This window comes from Callithrix jacchus, chromosome 2 (genome assembly GCF_049354715.1).
Source record: "Callithrix jacchus isolate 240 chromosome 2, calJac240_pri, whole genome shotgun sequence".
Taxonomy (NCBI): Eukaryota; Metazoa; Chordata; class Mammalia; order Primates; family Cebidae; genus Callithrix; species Callithrix jacchus.
In genome coordinates this window covers 138,143,124-138,164,665 of record NC_133503.1, presented here as the reverse complement: position 1 = coordinate 138,164,665, position 21,542 = coordinate 138,143,124, and the positions used below count along the sequence as shown (strand labels likewise).

General features: G+C 42.3%; 1 protein-coding gene and 1 long non-coding RNA gene across 7 annotated transcripts in view; one reads left to right on the top strand and one right to left on the bottom strand.

Moving 5' to 3' along the window:
- Nucleotides 1-956: 956 nt before the first annotated feature.
- LOC128931368 (uncharacterized) lies at nucleotides 957-19,822 on the bottom strand. Its single transcript, XR_008479683.2, has 3 exons — nucleotides 19,696-19,822; nucleotides 3,017-3,101; nucleotides 957-2,419 (listed from the first exon to the last, which is right to left on the bottom strand). It is a non-coding gene; the product is annotated as an uncharacterized LOC128931368 (long non-coding RNA).
- An 848-nt stretch (nucleotides 19,823-20,670) lies between these two features.
- The window catches only part of FCHO2 (FCH and mu domain containing endocytic adaptor 2), a 133,931-nt gene continuing 133,059 nt past the window's right edge, over nucleotides 20,671-21,542 (top strand). For all 6 annotated transcript variants that reach the window (XM_078365357.1, XM_054252198.2, XM_054252196.2 and 3 more), the window contains exon 1: nucleotides 20,671-20,835. In XM_078365357.1, the coding sequence (XP_078221483.1) occupies nucleotides 20,803-20,835 (33 nt within the window). In that variant the 5' untranslated portion in view covers nucleotides 20,671-20,802. The remainder of the gene's footprint in view (nucleotides 20,836-21,542) is intronic.

The window sequence follows — 21,542 nt, the reverse complement described above, 5'->3', positions numbered from 1 at the left end:
GCTTGTCTTGAACTCCTGGCCTCAAATGATCCTCCCACCTTGGCCTCCCAAAGTGCTGGGATTACAAGCATGAGCAACATATGTGCTTGGGCAACATAGTTGTTTATACTCTGTGTCTGATAATTTCAGGGCAACATAGTTGTTTATACTCTGTGTCTGATAATTTCAATATCTGAATTCTTTGTATGTGTGATTCTCTTTTATTTATAACTCCTGGTTTCCTTGTGTTTTGTGATTTTTAAATTTGCTTATTTCATGTTTCTTGGAAGTTTATATGTGGAAGTTCTTGAGGCATGGGTTGAAATTATTGTTGTTCAGAGATAATTTGTGTTTGCCTCTGCTACTTACTTGGCATACAAGTAACCCAGGGCCACTTTGAAATACATCTTCTTCTTGAGAGTGGTTGATTTTTTTTTAAAGTAGCATGCACTCAGACTACACATTCATGTAAGTGCTAGTTTGTGGTTATGAATTTTTAGCAGAGGTTGTCTCCAACTAGTGTGAAGGTCAAATTAGCAAATTTCCTTTCCACCACCTCTGTGTGTAGGTTTATTTTGTGTTCAACTTTACCTTGATAATATTGACTTTAGGGGCCCAACTTATGATAAAGATTATATTTTAAATCAATAGCAAAATTATGAAAATGTAATGAACTGTTGTGTTATAACTAGAAACAAAGTTAGATTCCTATGTTATGACTCCATCTAAATTGTATTCTAAATAGGTTAAAATTAAAGGTAAATAAAATCAAGGAAGATTGTAAATATACTCTTGATATTCTTCCTCTCCTAGAGCAGCTCAACAATTTGGTGAAAGTTATGGGAAAAGTTTGATGATTGCTGGAGCCCTCAGGGGAAGTCCCACCTATTAGACTAAAGCTTTGGATTTTTTGGAGACAAGTAGGTAATATCCAGGAATGTATGTAAGGCTACATAACAAACTACTCCAAAACCTAGTGGCTTAAAACAACAGCAGTCCTTTATTTTTCCTTATGAATCTGTTATTTGGGGAGGGCTTAAAAAGGAATCACATCTCTGTTCCACATTTTATTGGCAGGAATGGCTTGCCTGGGCCTGGGGGATCCACTTTCAAGGTGTCTCATTCACATGGCAGTACCTTGGGGCTGGCTATAGGCTGGTAGCTCAGCTGGGGATGTGAGCCTTGGGCCTAAGATTTTCTGGCTGTGTGGACTTCTCCATGGGCTGCATGCAGGCTTCTTCACAGCACGGTGGTTGGATTTCGAGATTAAAGGTTCCAAGAGAACTATATGTGTATTGCACTGCCTTTTAGGATCTAGCCTCAAAAGCCATATAGCATTATTTCCATTGTAGTCAGAATTCTGCCCAGCATCAAAGGGAAGAAACATGGACCTCCACCTCTAAACATGAATATAATATCAAAGTTACATCGTAAGAACAGCATGTGGGTTGGGAGGTCATGTTTTGTCCATTTTTGGAAACTATATTCTGTCTCTAGGAGATAGGTTTGCGATAAATCAGCCTCTTTAATGTGACTTGGAACAGAGTCTGCTGAGCTCACCGATGCTCCTGCACACCTGGGCAACTGCAGCTACCAGGCTGTTTCATAATGCTTTGGGAGTTTTCCATTGGAGGAGAAGCCACTACACATCTATTCACACACCTACCTCGTAGCCACCATCACTACTAACTCATCACAACCGTCACAAGGCTTCTTGAGTTTCAGTCCTGCCTCAACCACTTACTGTGAATGGTCTTTCTGTGTCTCAGTTTCTGTGTCTGTAAACTGAGGATAATAACAAAACCTACTTCAGAGGATTGTTCCAAAGAGTAAATGAGTTAACTCACCTAAAGACTCATATAACAGTGTCTGCCACAAAGCCTGAAGGAGTTTCTGTCCCAGGGATAGAGTCGCTCTATTCTGTGCCCACCTGCCCATGTTTTCAGAGTAAAGTGAAAGTTGTTCCTGGCCAGAATGGGCCTTCCAAGTATTGAGGTACAAGTAGCATCAACCAAAGAGTCATATGGAGGAGATCTGGGGCTGACCACTTTCAACTACCTTCTGAATAAATGTGGGACGTCCTCTCATTTGACCCGTGAGCATGGAAAATACTCATTTAGATCCTTTTGCAATGGGGCTGCTCTTCTCTGGCCAATGTGCATGGCCTCCATGAACATAGCAGTGTACTCCACAACTAGAACCCACGTGGAGAGGCAGATGGCCTCTATCAGGCTACCCAAGTTTCCTCAGAAACCCCTCAGCAGCCAGTAGCCTTGGTTAGTCAAACCATCATCCAGGATAATGAGCTTATAGGAAAATCACTGGTTATGGGAGGAGAATCAGCCTCTGAGACGAAAAAGGAAGTAACTTCCAATAAAAACAAGTTAAGGCATGAAATAGGAGAAGGACTTCCACTTTGCTATTCCTTCTCCAAATTCCACTGAAATCAAAGAAATAGAAAAATTAATTCAAAGCAGCACAGGAAAACCAGAAAAGGTACTTACAGCAAACAACATAGAAAGGAATTTTTGAAAAAAATAAAAACATGGTTATTGATTGATAGAAAAATCTAGCAGGGCAAACTTCCTTAAGTCCCCATGAATTCCAGGAGTTGCTTTTGGAGCAGCTGGCTCCATTGTTTGGGCTTACACGAGAGTAGTGGGTATAGTTTTCTGACACAGTACAGCAGACCCAGAACAGTGGTGTGCTAAATGAATTCAGTCTTGGGAATCTAGTTTGCACATCTCAGCTCCCCATTCAGTGATGTTATGTTGCTAGCTTGAAATTGGCTAGGATGGGAGATCTTATATTGCATGGAAATCAGGAAATGCTGCAAATCAGAACTTCCCCGACTACACCCAGAGCAGCTAGTTATCAAACATTTACCAACATACCACTGTTCCAGGGTGAGCTAAGGTCAGCAGAAAAGGACAATACCCTGGAGGGTCAGGAAACCATTCTAAGAAGAGAAGTTACCTGCAGAGTCTGCCTATTCCTACCCAATCCCATGAGGCAGATTCTTGTAATCAAAACTTACATTCACTGCCAGGTAAACAGGAGTTCTCATTTGAAGTGAGGAATGTGTCCAGCTATGAATTTCAGTCTAGACTGAAATTTTGTTCCTACAAATGGACCAAAAAAACAAGAATCAATAAACATTTTGGAGAAACCAAGAACATTAAATAGAGCACCAAATTTAACAAATAAAACTAGCCCACTCTAAAAAAAATAGTCATGGAAACAGATAAAAACTTAAAATTACACATAGTTCAAATCCTCAGAGTTACTTTAAAGCATATCACATTGAAACAAGAGACAGCTGCTATGAAACACAGCCAGAATTCATGGAAATTTTAAAACATGATTGCAGCCAGGCATGGTGGCTCACACCTGTAAATCCAGCACTCTGGGAGGCTGAGGCAGGTGGATCATTTGAGGTAAGGAGTTCAAGACTAGCCTGACCAACATGGTGAAACCCTGTCTCTACTAAAAACACAAAAATTAGCCAAGCATGGTGGCAGGCACCTGTAATCCCAGCTACTTGGGAGGCTGAGGCAGGAGCATTGCTTGCGGTAGAGGTTGCAGTGAGTTGATACTGTGCCACTGCACTCCAGTCTGAGTGATGGAGTGAGACTCCTTCTTAAAGAAAAAAAACTTTGCTAAATCTAATAGTTGGGCTGAATATACAATTAATAAGTTGGAAAACTGAGCTGAGAGATTTTTTCAAAATTTATGCAAAGAAGAAAGAAAAAAGGAAAGAAAAAACAGCAATTTTAAGAGACACAGAAGATAAATATAACTAAAATTATACAGCTATAGGACTGTAAGAATAAAAGGGAGACAACTATCAAAGAAATAAAAAAAGAATATTTCCCAGAGCTAAAGAAAGACTTGGATTGGAAGAGTCTACTAAGTGCCAGGCAGAATTAATGCAAAATGATCTTCTGATCTTATCCGGGTATTAACATGATAAAGAACATAGGTCTTTACTGCCCAGCCACCCAAAGTAATAAGAAGAATGAGTAACGGTAATGTCAACTCTGTATCTGATGCAACTAGAAGACATTTGAAACTAAAATAGAAAAAAGGTTGGCCAAAAGCAGTGATCAAACAGAAATGTACAGAGCCAGCAGAATCCATGACTCTAAAGTGAAGTGCATAGCCTAAGATGAAAAATCAATAATCTCTTCGTTTGCAACAATGAAATGAGGTTCCGGTGGTGGGAACTTTTCTGGACAGTTTGGTACTGACAAAAAGCTGAGGAAGTGGATTTGAGCAAGAAATATCGTAAACTAATCATATTTTTCAGGAAGTAGTCTGTAGTTGAGGAAGGAGAGGCAGAGAGAGTCACTATTGTGACATCCCATTGGTGCTGACCTAAAGGAGGCTGCAGAGAAGCAAAAAATAAAGTTTATTCATGCATGTAGCACATAACCCTGTGTTATGAGGAGAGTTTCTGCTGACCATGAATACCATCCTGGCCTCTCTCACACAAAACTCCAGTAAATTGATAAGAACTCACTTTATTTAAAGTTGACCTAAAATAAAATAAAAACTAGAATAGGAACTATTAAAAAAAGAAAGAAAAGATGGAAATATTGCCCCCAGCAAAACAAATAGCAGATAAAGCATTCTCAACATAGAGCAAATAAAAGTTGAGACCAAATTGTTATGAATTAAAATAACACAAAGCAGAAATCAAAGCGTCAAAGGAAGATAAGATAAAAACATACAAGTGGCCGGGTGTGGTGGCTCACACCTGTAATCCCAGTACTTTGGGAGGCCAAGGTGGGCAGATCACAAGGTCAGGAGATCAAGACTATCCTGGCTAGCATGGTGAAACTCCATCTTTACTAAAAATAAAAATAAAAAAGATAGCCGGTTATGGTGGCACGCACCTGTAGACCCAGCTACTCGGGAGGCTGAGGCAGGAGAATCACTTGAACTTGGGGGGCAAAGGTTGCAGTAAGCTGAGATTGTGCTACTGCTCTCCAGCCTGGGTGACTGAGCAAGACTCCACCTCAAAAACAAAACAAAACATGAAGATGTGTTTTTCTTCCTGTTGACAAAACATGAGACAGCAGGGCCTAGACAGAAGTGAAAAGAACAATAAAATTTGCAGAAGTGAACATGATGTGCAAACAACACAGAGGAAAACAGACATTGCTGAAAACACAGCGATGTACACAGAGGGCAGGATTTGTCTTTTTAAAAAATAAAAGAATTTTTAAGTGACAAAAACAATTTTTTTGAAACAGGGTCTCACTCTGTTTCCCAGGCAGGAGTACAGTGGCATTGCCATAGCTCACTGTAGCCTCAATCCCCCCAGACTCAGGTGATCCTCCTGCCTGAGTGTCCCAAGTAGCTGGGACCACAGGTAGTCCATGCCACCACCTCTGGGTAATTTTTTTTTAAATTAAGATGGGGTCTCCTGGTGTACCCAGGCTTGTCCCCAACTCCTGGGTTCAAACGAACCTCCTGCCTCAACCTCTTGAAGTGTTGAGATTACAGGCATGGGTCATCACACATGACCAAAATTTTTTAAAGTTGAAAAGAATTTAAGGCTGGGCATTGTGGCTCATGCCTGTAATCCCAACACTTTGGGAGGCTGAGGTGGGAGGATCCTTTGAGCCCAGGAGGTTAAGGCTGCAGTGAGCCATGGTCATGCCACTGCACTCTAGCCTGGACAACATAGCAAGATCCTGTCATCCCCCCCCCCACACACAGAGGATTGAAGAAAAACATGATACTTGTGAAAGACAAGGAAAGGAAAATCTACACATGTATGATTGGTGTCTTTCAGTCTAAACATAAATAAGATATTTAAAATATTCAAGTGAACATTTAAAAAATAATATTTAAGATATTATTCAGAAGAATATTCCAGAAATAAAAGACTGGCATCAACTGATTGAAGAGACACAAAATATCATTGGCAAAATCTCTTTTCCTGATACCACAATCTCCTCTCTTCTCTTAAAGAGCTGAGCGTATGAATAGAGCCCCTGAGTCACGATGTTGAGAAGAGTTGTTCTATTATCTGGAAGACCTATTATTGACAATTACTCCAGGGAGAAATAAATTTGTTTTGTTAGTACTATTTCATTTTGGAGTCTACCATTATAGTTTAGCACATCCTAACTTATTTTGGGTCACAGAAAAAAATGATGTGAAATATCTATAATAAGATATAATAAATACATTTATTTGACTTCAAAGAAAAATAGATAACCATTTGAACAGGTGGGCTGAAAAATGAAGTAAAAAAGAAAAAACAATTTGATCTAGCTTCAGACTTTACAGGATATTTTATTGCCTGCAACAGTACAACCTCATAAAATCAAGGAAATAGGCTAGGCACGGTGGTTCCTACCTGTAATCTCAGCACTTTGGAAGGCTGAAGTGAGCAGATCACTTGAGGTCCGGGGTTCCAGACCAGCCTGGCCAACATGGTGAAACCCTGTCTTTGCTAAAAATTAAAAAAAAATTAGCAAGGCCTGGCCAACATGGCAAAGCCCCATCTCTCCAAAAACTACAAAAATTAGTTGGGTGTAGTGGTGTGCATCTGTAATCCCAGCTACATGGGTGTCTGAGGCATAAGAATAGCTTGGATTCAGGAGATGGAGGTTGCATTGAGCCTAGATCACACCACCGCACTCCAGCCTGGAAGACAGAGTGAGACTTTGTCTCAAAAAAAAAAAAAATCAAGGAAATAAAGTATGATATAATCATTGTACACAATTGACACTAGTTAAATTATCATTGAAGTAAAAAGGTATCAGGAAGCCATGCCGTGTTTTGTTTTATTTCACACGTACTAGTACCTTTGGGGGTGATGTTTGTGTTTTTTTCCTATCAAGCATCCAATCCATCTTGGTACATTTAGTTATAACCCTATCTGTCAATCCTGATTCTGCTACCACTTCTTAACATTCAGGTAAAATGATTCTGATCCTTCCCCTCCCCCCTTTTAATGCTTATTTATCTGTTTTTCTAGTTTGCAACAATATTTATCTATTTTTAAATAGGTAATACATTTACATAGAACAAAATTTAAGGCTGGGCGTGGTGGCTCATGCCTGTAATCCCAGCACTTTGGGAGGCCGAGGTGGGCAGCTCACAAGGTGAAGAGATCAAAACCAGCCTGGGCAACATGGTGAAACCCCATCCCTACTGAAAAATACAAAAATTAGCTGGGTGTGGCAGTGCACACCTGTAGTCCCAGCTATGAGGCAGGAGAACCTCTTGAATCCTGGAGGCAGAGGTTGCAGTGAGCCAAGATGCACCACTGCACTCCAACCTGGCAACAGAGCAAGACTCTGTCTCAAAAAAGAAAAAGAACAAAATTCAAGAATTGCAAAAGATAATCTTTTAATCCTGTCATTTAGTTCCTTTCTTCAAAGTATCACTGTTATGAATTTCTTACATATCCTTCCTTCCAGATATAGGATATGTATATGAAGAAAATACATATCTAATATATATTGTGTATGTGTATATATGTAATGTTTATGTATAGGTGTTAAATGTTTATATGTGTATATATACAAATATATGTTATAAATACACATATATAGAGATTTTAAAAATGCAAATGGCAGTGTATCATGCATTTTGTCCCACACCTTGCCTTTTTTTATTTATTAGTATATCTTGAATCCAGTACTGTGCTGGTACATGTTTTGAGTTTTTTCGTTTGTTTGTTTGTTTTGAGATAGAGTGCTGCTCTGTCACCCAGGCTGGAGGCAGTGGTGCGATCTCAGCTCACTGCAACCTCCACCTCCTGGGTTCAAGCAATTCTCTGCCTCAGTCTCCTGAGTAGCTGGAATTACAGGCATCCACCACCATGCCCGGCTAATTTTTTTGTATTTTTAGTAGAGATGGGGTTTCACCATCTTGGCCAGGCTGGTCTTGACCTCCTGACTTAGTGATCTACCCACCTTGGCCTCCCAAAGAGCCATCGCATCTGGCCTGGTACATGTTTTTAACAATAAGCTGTCTTGCCGCTTTTAGCCTATTCTCCACATAGCAGCCAGGATAGTCCTTTTAAACATTAGGTCATGACACTGTTTAGCTAAAAGCCCTCGGATGATTTCTCATCACTCTTAGAATACCACCTATAAGGCCCTAGCTGATTTGGCCCAATGCCATTCTTTTACCACATTCCCTACAGCTATTACCCACTCATTCTGCTCAAGCCATACCCACCTCATCTGTTTTTCTCTGTGCTTTTTCTTCTGCTTGGTAGACATCACAAGATTTATTTCCTTCATTTTATTCACCTCCTCAGATTGATCTTCATTAAACCTTTTCTCTGAAATAGGACCCCCCATCACTTCCTGTTTTTCTTAATATTAAGTTTATAATATTATTATTATCATTATTTGAGACAGAATTTCCCTGTTTCACCCAGGCTGGAGTGAAGTGGTGCAATCTTGGCTCACTGCAACCTCCGCCCTCTAGGTTCCAGCGATTCTCCTGCCTCAGCCTCCTGAGTAGCTGGGATTATTGGCACTCGCCACCACACCTGGCTGATTTGTGTATTTTTAGTAGAGACAGGGTTTTGCCATGTTGGCCAGGATGGTTTCAAATTCCTGACCTCCAGTGATCCACCCATCTCGGCCTCCCAAAGTGTTAGGATTACAGACATGAGCCACCTCGCCTGGCCTTACTATAATTATTTATTGAGACAGGAGCTCACTGTTGCCTGGGTCTGGATTGCAGTAACGTGATGACAGCTCACTGCAGCCTCTACCTCCTGGGCTCAGGTGATCCTTTCACCTCAACCTCCCTAGTAGCTGGGACTTCAGGGGTGCACCAACATGCCCAGCTAATTGTCTTTGTATTTTTATTAGAGATGGGGTTTTGACATGTTGCCCAGGCTGGTCTGGAACTCCTGAGCTCAAATGATCTGCCCGCCTCAGTCTGCTAAAGTGCTAGGATTACAGGTGTAAGCAACCATGCCTTGCCATTGCTTTACGTATTTTAACTCATTTAGTCTTTACAGCAACTCTTTGAGGTAGATACTATTATATTTTTATTATTATTATCATTATTATTTGAGACAGAGTCTTGCTCTGTTGCCAGGCTGGAGTGCAGTGGCATGATCTTGGCTCACTGCAACCTCTGCGTCCCGGGTTCAAGCAATTCTCCTGCCTCAGCCTCCTGAGTAGCTGGGACTACAGGCATCCACCAACACATGTGGCTAATTTTTGCATTTTTAGTAGAGCCGGGGCTTCACCATGCTGACCAGGATAATTTCAATCTCTTGACCTCATGATCCGCCCACCTTCACCTCCCAAAGTACTGGGATTACAGGTGTGAGCCATCGCTCCCCGCCCGAAGTAGATACTATTATTATCCCCACTTTACAGATGTGCAAATTGAGTCATACAAGTGGTTAAATAACTTTACTAAGGTCATAAGGCTCATAAGTGTCAGAGCCAGGATTAAAATCCAGGCAGTTTAACTCCAGAGCCATATTCTATATGGTCGTCTCATCTGCTATATATTTTTTTAAAAATTAAGTAATTGTTAAATTGGCAAATAAAATTTATTTATCATGTGTGACATGTCATTTTGAAATATGTATACATTGTGAAATAGCTAAATCAAGCTAATTAATGCATTACCCTCACATACTTATAATTTTTTTGTGGTAAGAAAACTTAAAATCTACTCTCAGCAAATTTTAAGAATACTACCTTGGTTTTAACTATAGTCATATTATATCATAGATTTTCTGATCTCATCTGCCATTTTTAAACAAGACATTATACTGCTCCTGCCCTGCTTTATTTTTGTAACATAGCACTTACCACTAGCTATGTATCTACTGACATTTCAGACGTTATACTATGTGTCTACTTGTTTCTATTATTTTTGCCTATCATCCCTGCTGGAATTTAAGATCTGAGGGCAGATTTCACCTGTTTTCTTCACTGCTGTATATCACACACCTATAACAGTGCCAAAACACAATAGGTGCTTGTTGAATGAATGAATGGACATCTATATCTGCAGAGCTATACATACTTCCTTCACCTCACCTCCCAATATGGAAACCCATGTATATAACTGAAAAGTAAGAGATGATGTGTTTTTAAGAGTGAAGAAATAAGGATGAGTTCCTCTTCCAACTACGATCACCAATACAAACACATGCACCTGCAAAAGAAAAAAAGAAAAAGCCAGGAAAGTGGCTACAAAGAACAGTACGTAGCTCTTTGGACAAGATATTAATTACTCAATTTAAAGGATGTAGCGCTCAGTAAATATGTAGAAAAAAAGAAGTATGAGATTATACAGAAGGTAATGGTTTGCAACTTTCTTTTTTGGAGGAGATATATTTGAAGACAGCTTTGAATAAAGGAAAGAAGTGGTTTTAGCTGGCATGTGGGAAGTAGGAAGAAAAAAATAACATACATTTTCTGGATCTAAATGAAAAAAATAACTAGTTGGTGACAGTTTGTTCTTGGAACACTATGAAGAAAAGTATATAAAGGCAGATGACATCCAGTGGGGTTTTAAGGCAGGAAACAATTTTTTTTTTTTTTTTTTTTGAGATGGGAGTTTCACTCTGTCACCCAGACTGGAGTGCAGAAGTACAATCTCAGGTCACTGCAACCTCCACTTCCCAGGTTCAAGCCATATTCTTGCCTCAGCGTCCCAAGTAGCTGGGACTACAGGCATGTGCCACCATGTCTGGCTAATTTTTTTTTTTGTATTTTTATTAAAGACAGGGTTTCACCATATTGGTCAGGTTGGTCAAGAATTCCTGACCTTAAATGATCCGCCCACCTTGGTCTCCCAAAGTGCTGGGATTACAGGCATGAGCCATTGGGCCTGGCCTGGAAACAAAAATTTTATTTCATTATCTTTGGATCTAGCCTGTTTGACCCAGCCCAGTTGCGTCCTCCCTGCCAACAGTTAATGAGAATTTTGTGGTCTTAAGAATTTTGATAACATTACTACAACCATTTCTACAAGCTGATGGTTTTTTGTTTTCTTCTGCCTATAAAAGGGAGTGGTTTTTAATACAATTACCAGATAGCCTACTGAAGGTAGGTCAGCCTTAGATTTTGATTAGAATCTGAAATTTTGAACAATACATTTCTTGCTTGTTTCAGGATTGACAATGAAGAGAGAAGAGACTTTTTAAACAGTAAGATATAAATAAATTTCCTTGAAATGTTAATAGAATTCTTACTAGTTAGCATTCATATTTACCTAGAGCACCTGGTTAGAGAGAAGGTAACCAAGAAAGGGACCTCTTTATGGAAAGAATGTGAAAACTGATGAACACCAGATCCAACAGTTAAAAACAAAAGCCCATAAATGAAATCCATGGGTGGATGAGTTTAACTTTCACCCTTCACTATTCCTCTTCTTTTGACCTGTTTTGTTGCTTGAGGCATCACTTCCTCCATAACACTTTATTCATGACTCTCTGGTACTCCTAAATTAACAGTAGTTTTCCACTAACCTGTTGTGTGACCTTGAGCAATTCATCTAATCTCCTGGATCATATTTTCTCATTTGTAAAATTGAGGTAATAGTTGTTGCCTCACAGGGTTAGTATGATAATTTGATGAGATAATACATGAAGGATGCTTTTAATATGCAGAACTACAGTAACATATAGTTCTTATTTTTTCCAGCTAATTGATCAAGAACCTATTAGACTTATTAGAAGTCCAGAATCACCCTCTTGGAGCTTCACTTTTATTCTGAATCTCATATTCTTTCCTCTACTCAAGGACTTCATCTCCATTATTATCTCTCTTTTCCCCCCTCTTTGGCTCATCCTCTCTGGAACTCAAATATGCTTTATTACATCTTAATACTCCCTCCCTTTTATCACTTGTTCCCTTCATTACCTGCCTATTTTGCTGCTCCCTTTCATAGCAAAACTTCTTGAAGGAATTGTTTATACTTTTTATCCTTGCTTCCTCCTCTCTCTTCAATCCACTTCATTCAGATTTATATCCCCACCCCTTCAAAGAATCAACACTTGCCAAGGCCACTTCCAACTGGCTAAATCCAATGGTCGTTTCTCAATATTTGTCATCCATCAACCGCTTTTCAAAACACTCTCTACTTTTGGCTTCAATGTCGTCTCTTTTTCTTGGCGTTCTACTTTACATTAATCTCTTTTGCTGGCTCATCCACTTCTCCTAACCTCTAAATGTATGAGTGCCCAGGGCTTTTTCCTCAGTTCCATAACCTCTCTATCTCCTTCCCTTCCTCTCTCCTCTTTCTTTCTGTGTGATCCCATTAAATCTCCTCTATTCATGCCAATGACCCTCAAGTTTATTTCTTGAATCCAACCTCTGTCCTGAGATCCAGAATCATATATCCAATTGCCTGATAGACATGCCCACTTGTATGTCCATTAGGACCTTCAAATTTAACAAGTCCAAAGTAGAACCACTGAGTTCTGGCTGGACGTGGTGGTTCACACCTATAAACCCAGCACTTTGGGAGGCTAAGGCAGGTGGATCACTTGAAGTTAGGAGTTTGAGACCAGCCTGGCCAACATGGCGAAAACCCATCTCTACTAAAAATACAAAAAAAAATTAGCTGGGCATCATGGTGCACACCTGTAATTCTGGCTACTCAGGAGGCTGAGGCAGGAGAATTACTTAAATCCAGGAAGCAGAGGTTGCAGTGAACTGAGATAGTACCACTGCACTCCAGCCTGGGTGACAAAGTGAGACTCCATCTCCAAAATAAATAAACAAATAAAACCACTGAGTTTTCTTTCTCTCCAAACCAGCTCCTTTCCATATTTTTCCATTGTTGTGGCACCATTCATTATACACCTACTTTTTCAGGCACAACTCCTAGGATCGTCTTTGATTTCTTTCTTCCCTTCTCACCCTCAATCGAATCCATAAGTGACTCTGTCAGCTTTACCTTCAAAGTAGGTTTTGAGCCTGATAATTTTTTTTTTTAAGAGACGGAGTTTCACCATGTTGGTCAGGCTGGTCTTGAACTCCCGACCTCAGTTGATCCACCCACCTCAGCCTCCAGAGTGCTGGGATTACAGGCGTGAGCCACCGCACCCAGCTAAGCCTGATAACTTCTTACATTTCCACAGTTGTCACCTAGTCCCTATCATCATCCTCTCTTGCCAGGTCTCTATCTATCTTTGGGAGTGACCTCCAATTTTTTTTCCACTACCCTTCTTTTCACAGAGCAGTCAATGTGATTTGTTGTTGTTGTTGTTGTTGTTTTGGAGTCTTGCTCTGTTGCCCAGGCTGGAGTGCAATGGCAGAATCTCACCTCACCACGACCTGCACCTCCTGGGTTTAAGCAATTCTCCTGCCTCAGCCTCCTGAGTAACTGGGATTACAGGTGCACACGACCATGCCTGGCTAATTTTTTTTTAATTTTTAGTAGAGACAGGGTTTCACCATGTCATCACATTGGTCAGACTAGTCTCAAACTCCCAACCTCAGGTGATCCACCTGCTTCGTCTTCTTAAAGTGCTGGGATTACAGGCCACGGTGCTTTTTTTTTTTTTTTGGTAGTAGAAATGGGGTTTTGCCATGTTGGCCAAGCTGGTTTTGAACCCCTGATCTCAGGTGATCCACCCACCTCTGTCTCCCAAAGTGCTGGGATTACAGGCATGAGTCATTGTGCCTGGCTTTTTGAGACAGAGTCTCACTCTGTTGCTCAGTCTTGAGTGCAGTGGCACGATCTTGGCTCGCTGTAATTTGCACCTCAAGTGATTCTCATGCCTTAGCCTTCTGAGTAGCTGGAATTACGGGCATGTGCCCCCACACCCCACTAAGTTTTGTAATTTTAGTAGAGATGGGGTTTCACCATGTTGCCCAGGCTGGTCTCAAGCTTCTGGCCACAAGTGATCCTCCAGCCTTGGCCTCCCAATGTGCTGGGATTACAGGTGTGAGCCACCATGCCAGGCTGAATGTGATCTTTTTATTTATTTATTTATTTATTTTGAGATGGTGTCTAGCTCTGAACCTTTGCCTCCCAGGTTCAAGTGATTCCCCTGCCTCAGCCTCCCAAGTAGCTGGGATTACAGGCACATACCACCACATCTGACTAACTTTTTGTATTTTAGTAGAGATGGGGTTTCACCATGTTGGCCAGGCTGGTCTTGAACTCCAGACCTTGTGATCTGCCCACCTCAGCCTCCCAAAGTGCTGGAATTACAGGCATCAGCCACCGCACCCAGACTGTATGATCTTTTTAAAAACATAAATCAGATCATATCGTTCTGGTGCTTTCAAATCCTCCATTGGCTTCCGATGGCACTTAGATTACAAAGCAGCCTCTCTCTCTTTGACTTGACTCTGCTTTCCTGTCTGATGTCATTTCTGTTCTTTTGTGTGATCACTGCACTCCTGCCAAACTGTCCCCTTTTTCATTTAATTAAACAAATCAAGCTCACAGATACCTCTGGACCTTATTGTTGGTCCTTTAATGTGGACTACTCTGCACTTCTTTGCATGGCTACTTCCTTTAGCTCATTCAGTCTCTGCTCAAATGCCATGTCCTCAGGGAGGCCTTTTTGACTATTCTAGGTAAAGAAGAAGCCCCCTCTCCTAATACAACCTATGTCAATTATACTCCAAAGCATGTATCACTATCCCAAAATATATCACTTATTTACATGCTTTTGGTCTGTCTCCATACATTTAAGTGCCATGAGAACAGCACAATTATTTATCTCATTCACCATTGTATCCCCAGTGTCTAGAAGAAAGCCTATATCAATATACGTGTTCAATAAATGTTTGTTAGATAAACAGTGAATGGGACCACTGGTACTCGGTGTTCTGCTGAAATCTGGGGCTACAAGGTGTATAGAAGGTGCTGGTCTATTGGTGACTTATATTCCTGCCCAGGCTTCAGTGGCTCTTCAAGGAAGACCAAGTCTACTTCCTCCATTCTTAGCTCAGCCAAGGGTGCTTCTTACTTGGGCTCCTATGATCACAATTCTTAGTGCTCTGTTCTTAATAAGCATCCATCTCCTAGGGAGCTAGCTGATTCCATGACTGAGTTTCAGAAGTTGCTCTGGACTCTACTAGTCCATGGACCCCCAAATCAGTGTGCTAATGGAGAATATCCTGGATGAATCCAGGGCAGTTTCCTGTCACTTTCCTTGCAGAAAGAGAGGAGGGAGTTAAGAGGTGAAGGAGGGAAGGAAAGAAAGAAGGAAAAGAAAATGAAAGTACAAATTGAATTTCTTTGAGGTTACCTTTTGGAACAGTGATTTATTAATTCATGCATTTAACAAATGTGTATTGCTTGCCAACTATGTGTCAGGCATTCTTCTATGTACATTACTGCTATAATTGCTATGATCTTTATCATCTTCAGCATGAGTATATATTAGACTGTGAATTTCTTAATAAAGGCAGAGATGGCCAGGCATAGTGGCTCATACCTGTAATCCCAGCACTTTTGGAAGCCAAGACGAGAGGATCCCAGCTACTTGGGAGGCATAAATAGGAAGGCTTGCTTGAGACCAGGAGGCTTGAGGTTCCAGTGACTTATTGCACCACTGTACCGCAGCCTAGACAACACAGCAAGACCCTGTCTCAAAAATAAAGCAAGCAGAAACAATCTTTTCATCATAACAAGTGCATAGTAAATGTCTACTGCCCGAATGAATGAAACAGAGGAGAGAAGTAATGAAAGATATTAAAGATTAGGCCCAGTTACATTTATATTCAGACAAAAACAAAGAATGGTTGTTCTTTAAATTGTACAATGTTATGATATTAAATTGTAAATGTCTTCCATGTTTTATATTTGCCTATTTAACATAAATATTTTTTATAGATTCCTAATTTTCAAATAAAATGTATGACTCAACATATTTGTAATTTTAATATATTTTCTGTCATCTTCTGTCTTTCCACTTAACATTAATGACAAACATTTTTTAGTGTTTTTGTTTTTTGAGACAGCATCTCACTGTCACCCAGGCTGGAGTGTAATGGTGTGATCTCAGCTTACTGTAACCTCTGTCTCCCAGGTTCAAGCAACTCTCCTGCCTCAGCCTCCCAAGTAGCTGGGATTACAGGGGCCTGCCACTATGCCTGACTAATTTTTTGTATTTTTAGAGACAGGGTTTTGCTGTGTTAGCCAGGCTGATCTCGAACTCCTGACCTCAGGTGATTGACTTGCCTCAGCCTCCCAAAGTGTTGGGATTACAGGCATGAGCCAATGCACCCAGTCCTGAGTGTTTTTACATTATCATTATCTTCATGACTTTTTGTAGTTTGTAACTTCTCTTATTTTTGAAGTACTGTTGGGTTCCCTGCAGCCACCAGCAATGCGAACCCTGGAACAACCTGTCAGGTGTTTGTGGTTCTTTCACAAATGACAAGATGAGGGAGCACCTGGGAAAGTACATCTCACTCTGGAGGAAGAGATGGCACCACATGAGGAACAGGCAGGGAGTCAATCTCAGGTGCACTCAGGAGAGAAGAAAGGCTCATTTACCTGATAAGCTGCTCTGAAGTGAGAAAACAGTGTGCAGGGTGATATTGAGCTCTATTCTGCAGTTCGATCAACATGCTTCTACATCTTGGCCCTCACATAGCAGCCTGCCTGGCTGCCATCTGCCAAGCTCTTGCTTTTCTTTCTGTTTTGCATAAGGCTTTTGCTTTTAATATGCTGCTATTAAGTACAGAAAAACAAGAGCATACCAGACTTCAGGGATCTGCCTGCTTCTCTTCTGCGTTTTAGTAGAGATTAGTTCTTTTGCCATTTGTTATTGTCAAATACAACATGAGTTCAGAGAAGGACTACTGCACCTGACCAGGATGAATGCCACGCATTGAAGAAATTGGCAGGAAACAGAAGAGGTTTATAGGATCTTCTCTTTTGCCACTCCCATTTTGATAACAAGTGGAAGTACATTTGCAATATATATTGAAAATAATGAGAAAATGCATTTTTCTTTATAGCCAACTCTTATATGGACCTAGTTTCAAATGAAGTTATGAGGAAATGGCTCTTGTGACTAAATGTTGATTAATGTGCTGTGAGCTCTGAACCCAGGATGAGAAATGGGAGGAAATAAAACTAAGGAATAAGGAGGAAGTGCTCTGGGTGCCTTGCCTAAGAGATGGAACCCTCAAATCTTGGGAATACCCGTATTTTGTAAACCAGAGACTCTGGACTTAGGTTATTTTGTGTGTCCTCTCTTATTTGTTACCCTTTTTCAAGTTATGTTTTAATAATCTATAGCTCTGGGTTGTAACATATATATGTGTGTGTGTATATATATATATATATACACACGTATATATATATATATACATACATATGCTTAGGCCAGAGTTTAATGGGGTCAACAGCATCCCTGGAAGCTGACATCTTGTTAGCAGGTATAATTAAAGAGAGATCCCAAGAGAAAGATGATTCTGGTGGCGGGGACACCCAAAAATGAAAGGCCAAATTGAGTAGGGGCTCCTTTCCAACAGGCACTCTCTTGCTACAGTAAATCTTGAATGTTATTTAAATTTTATCTTATTTTTACGTCACAAAGTACTGTAAGGCCAAGTGTGGTGGCTCACGCCTGTAATCCCAGCATTTTGGGAGGCCAGGAGTTCGAGACTAGCCTGGCCAACCTGATGAAATCCTGTCTCTAGCCAGGTGTGGTGGCATGTGCCTGTAGTTCCAGCTACTCTGGAGGCTGAGGCAGGAGAATCACTTGAACCTGGGAGGCGGAGGTTGTACTGAGGTGAGATTGTGCCATTACACTCTAGCCTGGGTGACAGAGCAAGACTGTCTCAAAAAATAAAGGACTCCATCCTTTAAGAAGTACACTCAAGCCCAAAAGAATTCTTTTGAAAATATTTAAAGTAATGTGAGAAAACTAAATCAAGAACTTAAATAATGACATTTTCCACAAACTCTAGGATCAAGCACCAATTAAAGAGTAAGTAAACTGGGCACGATGGCTCATGCCTGTAATCCCAGCACTTTGGGAGTCTGAGGTAGGCAAATCAATCACTTGAGGTCAGGAGTTTGAGAGCAGCCTGGCCAACGTGGTGAAACCCCTGTCTACTAAAAATACAAAAATTAGTCGAGTGTGGTAGTGCATGCCTGTAATCCCAGCTACTCGGGAGACTGAGGCATGAGAATTGCTTGAACCTGGGAGGTGAAGGTTGCAGTGAGCTGAGATTGAGCCATTGCACTCCAACCTGGGCGACCAAGTGAGACTCTGTCTGAAAAACACACAAACAAGAGTATGTGTAGAAGATTATGGAATTATTACATGTTCAAGGTCTCATCTATCTTGACATTTCTGTGATGTTTGTCATCATTCATTCATTCACTGAACATTTACTGAGTGACTCTTAAGTGACATACCTATAGGCAGTGACTTGTACACTGCTGTTATCTGTCAGTTTTTAATAATTTCAAAATGAAACACATTTTGATAAGCAATGGCTAAGTGTGTGTGGCACAAATACTTTGAGGCATATGAGTGAGCTGCCCACTCAGGGCCTTATCTATGCTCTGCCAGAATGTATGTGCATCCCTGGAAACCTCACTTGAGAGTGCAGAAGGTGGCTGATACCATACACACTCTTCCTGTATACTAGACAGTCTCTTCTGAAATTTAGTCACCTTAATCACTGTTTACTATAAAGTTCCACAACTTAAACATCAGGCAATTACAGGATATGGTGTTTTGGCCCTAATGAACCTTGCAAATACCTGAAATACGCAGAATACTTAACTTCATTCCAGACCGACTCGTAAATTTTAGGGGAGCAGAAGAGTACAAATGAAGGCCAGTAACCGTTGTGAATACTATGCCAAATTGTCAGTAGGTTGTAACCCCACATTGGAATACTAACAGAAGGAAAATGTATGCTTGACACTACTGAGAAATAATACTTTGTTATGCATGAATCTATAGCATTCAAACAGTCGAAGGATTTTACAGGTTAACTAATTTGTCATCTCTCTCACCTAAGCATTTTTGCTGCTCAAATTCTGACTCCAAAGCAGTCTGAATGGGCAGCCATGCTATCTACAAATTTTCACTGCTTCTGGAAGTTCACCATTTGTTTTGAGGACATAAGACAAAAGATATGAAGAAGAGTGTTTCTCGGTCCTGAATAGTGTTCTTCATGGGAGAGTGAATTTAGGGTTATGAGCCGGTGTTCAGTATCAGATCACAAGTGGCAGAGGCACCCATGTTTTTTTTTTTTAAGAAATTAATGTGTGTGTGTGTGTGTGATATATAAGTTCCTTTAAAGCATGGAGTTAGAAGTCTCTCTTGCCCAGGTCTAAGGGGGGTAGGGTAGTGCTTCGTGATACTAGGAATTTAATGCCAAGTGTATTTGTTGTGTGACCTAGGTGGCTGAATTTTTAAAAAGTTCTTCAGCATTGAGAAAAATCCAGTTAGACTTATCACTTAGAGAGCTGTAGCATATTTCTAAGTTTGACTTTCCCCAAAACTAGTGTAAATGTCACTGATATGAGGACTTTTTGAAGAAACAAAATAGCTAAGATATACAAAAATAGAGCAACTATGGCCAATCTTGTTTCAGCCGTTTTCATCTATATCCCCACTCATTCCCCCTACGCATAATAAATGACTTTTTTTTCCCAGCAAATCCTCAGTGTTTTGCATCCTATATATTTCTAACGCATACTCTTAAAAAGGTATGTCCACAATATTGTCCAAATATTCCCTATTTAACAAGCACTTACAGTTGAAAGGCACCTCATGATTTTTACTTCTGAGGATGAAAATAATTTCTCCGTGGTCATCTTATTAGTGTTTATTGTTTTAAGTCACCTGAGGAGGTGTGATGTGCTACTCTAAATCCATTTGTAGGGCTTGGCTTCAAGAATCGAAGACTCTGGACCTAGCTGACCTGGTGGCAGTGAACTTGAGACCTCTACTAGAGTTTATTAGTATATTTTAACTTTTGGAAAGCAAAGTATAGGAAGGGGATTTAGTCTTTCCATTAGGTCGAGGCATGTTAAGACTTGTTTCTTTTTCCAAAATGTTCAAGTTGCTAAGAGAACTACGCACTTTGTTGTTTTAATTAACTGCCTGGGTCAGGAAGTCCCTCGGTTTCGGGTCACATTCCGCTCCCGCAGGCTTGCTGGCCGCCCCGGCTGGTCTGCTCCGGCGGTGCCAGAGGTCAGCGGCCGAGGCCGAACTCGGTGCCTGGGTTTTGCGCAGCTCCAGGGCTCTGAGGCGACATTGGGCGTTTCCTTTCCGGCTTCGGAAAGTTTTGTTTTGGTTCAAGGAAAGGCGCCTTGTTGACCAAAGGCTTCTCAGTCTCCTCCGGGTGGCCGGCGGCCAAGTTTCCTCCAGTCCAGCGAGCCCAGACTATGGTCCGTTCGAGATCCTCGAAGGCCGGGGAAGGAGAAAACGAGTGCGCAGCCAGACTGCCGACTCCACTGCTGCTGGCTGGCACTTCTCTTCGTTCTGTCCCTGGGCCAGTGCCCGTCGCACCGCAAACGATGCGAGCAGTCTCCCCGATGACTCCTCAAGGACCCAGTTCTCCACCATTCCTAAGAGAACACTCAACCCAGCCGCGCCCGCGCTGCAGAGATCTCCCAACACCCGGGAACGGGGCCAGGGCGCATGCGCACACCGTGGCCGAGGCATCTAAGTGTTCGCCCCGCGGCGGCAGCCGCTAGGTGGCGCATGCGCCCTGGAAGGTACGGGCCAGTCTGGGAAGAAGGCGGCAGCAGCGGCGGCGGCGGCGGCGGCGACGAAAGGCGGGGGTGCGGTGGGGGCCGGGCCGTGTTTACACAGCGGCGGGCAGGCGCGGACGCGGAACCCGGCGCGGCGGCGGCACGATGGTCATGGCGTATTTCGGCGAGAATTTTTGGGTAAGCTTAGGATGTTGGAAGTAGCGTGTTTCGGAGTCCAGGCTTTTGGCGCCTGAGCTTGGCCTGCGTGCGCTTCGGGCGGCGGCTGCTCCTCGGGAAGGGCGAGCGTCCTCAGACCGCCGCCTGCCGCGTCCCGCCTGGTTGAGGTCCGGTGGGCGACCGGTCGCAGCCAGACGATAGGGGCTCCCGGGCTCGAAGCCCTACTGGGGAGGGGGGTTGTCAGCGCGGCCCGGGAGCCCTGCGGGGCCGCCAGCCGCCGGGGCTGGGACAAAGCGCCGGATGGGGCGGGAGACGGGACCCAGCCCCACCGGAGGCTCCCGGCGCCGGGCGCGCTCTGCGCGGGGCGTGCGCGGCGGCTCGGACGCGAAGGACGGGCCCGCGGCACGGCAGCCTCCGGCTGCGCTCTGGCTGGGAGCGTGGGGCGGAGGGGTTTCGCCTCCTGCTCGCGCCGCGTGCCCCCACCTAAGCTAGCCCTTTTATCCCGGACGGTTTCCACACCAAATCCTGTGTGGGACTGGGCTGGACAAGCACTTCCTCTCAGCCTCGCAGCTGGGCTCGTGGGTCTGCGCCCAGGACTTTGCCTCTGGGCCTGTTCACAAAGCGTATAAAAGTTGATTTTAATGTAACTGAACTCCTTGGGCTTAAATGCACGGAGACTTCCCCTTACTCCTCTGTGCTCCTTCCCCTTCCTCATTCTTTCCACCCCT